Source organism: Morone saxatilis, unplaced genomic scaffold (genome assembly GCF_004916995.1).
Source record: "Morone saxatilis isolate NCDOM2014 unplaced genomic scaffold, NCSU_SB_2.0 Contig5, whole genome shotgun sequence".
In the NCBI taxonomy this organism is placed as follows: domain Eukaryota; kingdom Metazoa; phylum Chordata; class Actinopteri; family Moronidae; genus Morone; species Morone saxatilis.
In genome coordinates, this window is record NW_023340095.1 from 618,574 (window position 1) to 621,035 (window position 2,462).

At 46.7% G+C, this 2,462-nt stretch overlaps 1 protein-coding gene across 1 annotated transcript in view; it reads left to right on the top strand.

Annotated features, from left to right (window-relative positions):
* The window catches only part of ccdc141 (coiled-coil domain containing 141), a 30,074-nt gene that overhangs the window by 10,441 nt on the left and 17,171 nt on the right, over nt 1-2,462 (top strand). The window contains exon 9 of the mRNA XM_035676636.1: nt 94-2,345. Coding sequence (XP_035532529.1) covers nt 94-2,345 — 2,252 coding nt within the window. The remainder of the gene's footprint in view (nt 1-93; nt 2,346-2,462) is intronic.

Below are 2,462 nucleotides of genomic sequence, written 5' to 3' on the forward strand. Positions count from 1 at the left end.
GGATCAGCAGCTTTAAATTGAATCGGCAGACTGAAGGTTTTCTGGTCTCGTCTGTCTAATCAGACTTAAACATCTGACTGGATCATGCTGAAGGTTTCTGTCCTCTTCTGTTCTGGAATCTGGTTGGTCTGTCTCTCCTGCTGATGTGGACAAACGCAGTCGGGATCTTGTCACTTGAGACTGCAAGATCAGACCTAGAACCTTCAGATGTGAAGACCGGGTCGGAGGAGGAGACTAAAGATCTGCAATCTGGATCCAAATCAGATTTGCAGCCTGGTTTCGGATTAGAGTTTAAGCCTCGAGCTAGAGCAGAAGAGACCAGAAACCTGCAGTCTGGATTCAAATTAAACCTGAACCCTGAGTCCAGATCAGACCTCAAGTCAGATTCTAAATCAGAGGGGACCAGAGATCTTCAGCCTGGATCAGGGTCAAATCTAAAACATTCAGATGTGAAGCCTGGATCTAGAGTAGACAAGACCAGAAACCTGCAGTCTGGGTCCACATCAGCAGAGACAGACATGAAGCCAGATTTCAGAACAAAAGAGACCAGAGACCTGCAGCCTGGATCCAGGTCAGATGTAAAGCCTACATCTAAACCAGTGGAGACCAGAAACTTGCCATCCGGATTAAAGTTAAACCTGAAGCCTGAATCCAGATTAGACCTTGAGTCAGATTCTAAATCAGAAGAGATCAGAAACCTTCAGCCTGGATCCAGATTAGACCACATGCCTGGATCTGGATTAAATGTAAAGCCTGAATCTAGATCAGAGCCAAGCAGAGAGCTGGTCATTGGATCCAGATTAGAAGAGACCAGAAACCTGCAGTCTCGATTCAAATTTAACGTGAAGCCTGAGTCCAGATCAGAGAAGACTAGAGATCTGCTGCCTGGATCCAGATCAGATGTAAAACCCGAAGCTAGACCAGAGCAAACCAGTGACACAGAGCCTGGTTCTAGATCAGACCTAGAACCTTCAGATGTGAATCCTGGGTCCAGATCAGAGCAGACTAGAGATCTGCAGCCTAGATCAGGTTCAGATCTAAAACCTTCAGATGTGAATCCTGGATCTAGAGTAGATAAGACCAGAATCCTGCAGTCTGGATCCACATCAGCGGAGATGGACATGAAGCCAGAATCCAGAAAAAAAGAGACCAGAGACATGCAGTCTAGATCCAGGTCAGATGTAAAGCCTGGATCTAGACCAGAGGAGACCAGAAACCTACAGTCTAGGTTCAAATTAAACCTGAAGCCTGAGTCCAGATCAGAACAGCCAACTGGATCTGGATTAGATGTAAAGCCTGAAACTAGATCAGAGCAAACCAGAGACATGGCCGATGGATCCAGATCAGAGGAGACTAGACATCTGCAGCCTGGATCTAGATTAGAGCTAAAGCCTGGATCTAGACTAGATGAGACAAGAGACCTGAGTTCTGGATCCACATCAGAGAGTGCAGACCTGAAGTCAGATTCTAGAATAAAAGAGACCAGAGACCTCCAGCCTGGATCCAGGTCAGATTTAAAACCCGGGTCCAGATCAGAGGAGACTACAGATCTGCAACCTGGTTTCAGATTAGAGTTTAAGGCTGGATCCAGATTAGAGGAGACCAGAAACCTGCAATCTGGATTCAAATCAAACCTAACGCCAGATTCCAGTTCAAAAGAGATCAGAGACCTGCAGCCTGGATCCAGATTAGACCAGACGCCAGGATCTGGATTAGATGTAAAGCCTGAATCTAGATCAGAGCCAACCAGAGACATGGCCCATGGATCCAGAGCAGAGGAGACCAGAAACCTGCAGGCTGGATTCAAATTAAACCTGAAGCCTGAGTCCAGATCAGACCTCAAGTCAGATTCAAAATCAGAAGAGACCAGAGACTTTCAGCCTGGATCCAGGTCAGATCTAAAACCTTTAGATGTGAAGCCTGGATCTAGAGAAGATGAGACCAGAAACCTGCAGTCTGGATTCAAATTAAACCTAACGCCAGATTCCAGATCAGAACTAGAACTTTTAGATGTAAAGCCCGGGTCCAGATCAGACCTTCAGCCTGGATCGAGATCAAATGAGCAGCCAGGATCTGGATTAGATGTAAAGCCTAAATCTAGATCAGAGCCAACCACAGATGCGGCCCCTGGATCCAGATCAAAGGAGATCAGAAACTTCGAGTCAGGATCCAGATCAGATGCAAAGCCTGGATCCAGATCAGAGACCAGAAAGCTGCAACTTGAATCAACTCTAGATGTGCAGAGCGTGCTGGGAAACGAGACTGAAACTGACCACGCCCACCAAGCCCTCCTGACCAATCAGAGGCAACAGCTGCTGTCGTCATGCCAACACCTCGTAGACAAGGTGACATTTTATTTACTGACTGTCAGTGAATGCAACACCACTGCTACTTCAGGTCTATACGGAGGAAACAACTTGTGTCTGTGTGTGTGTGTGTGTGTGTGTCTATGTCTGTGTGTG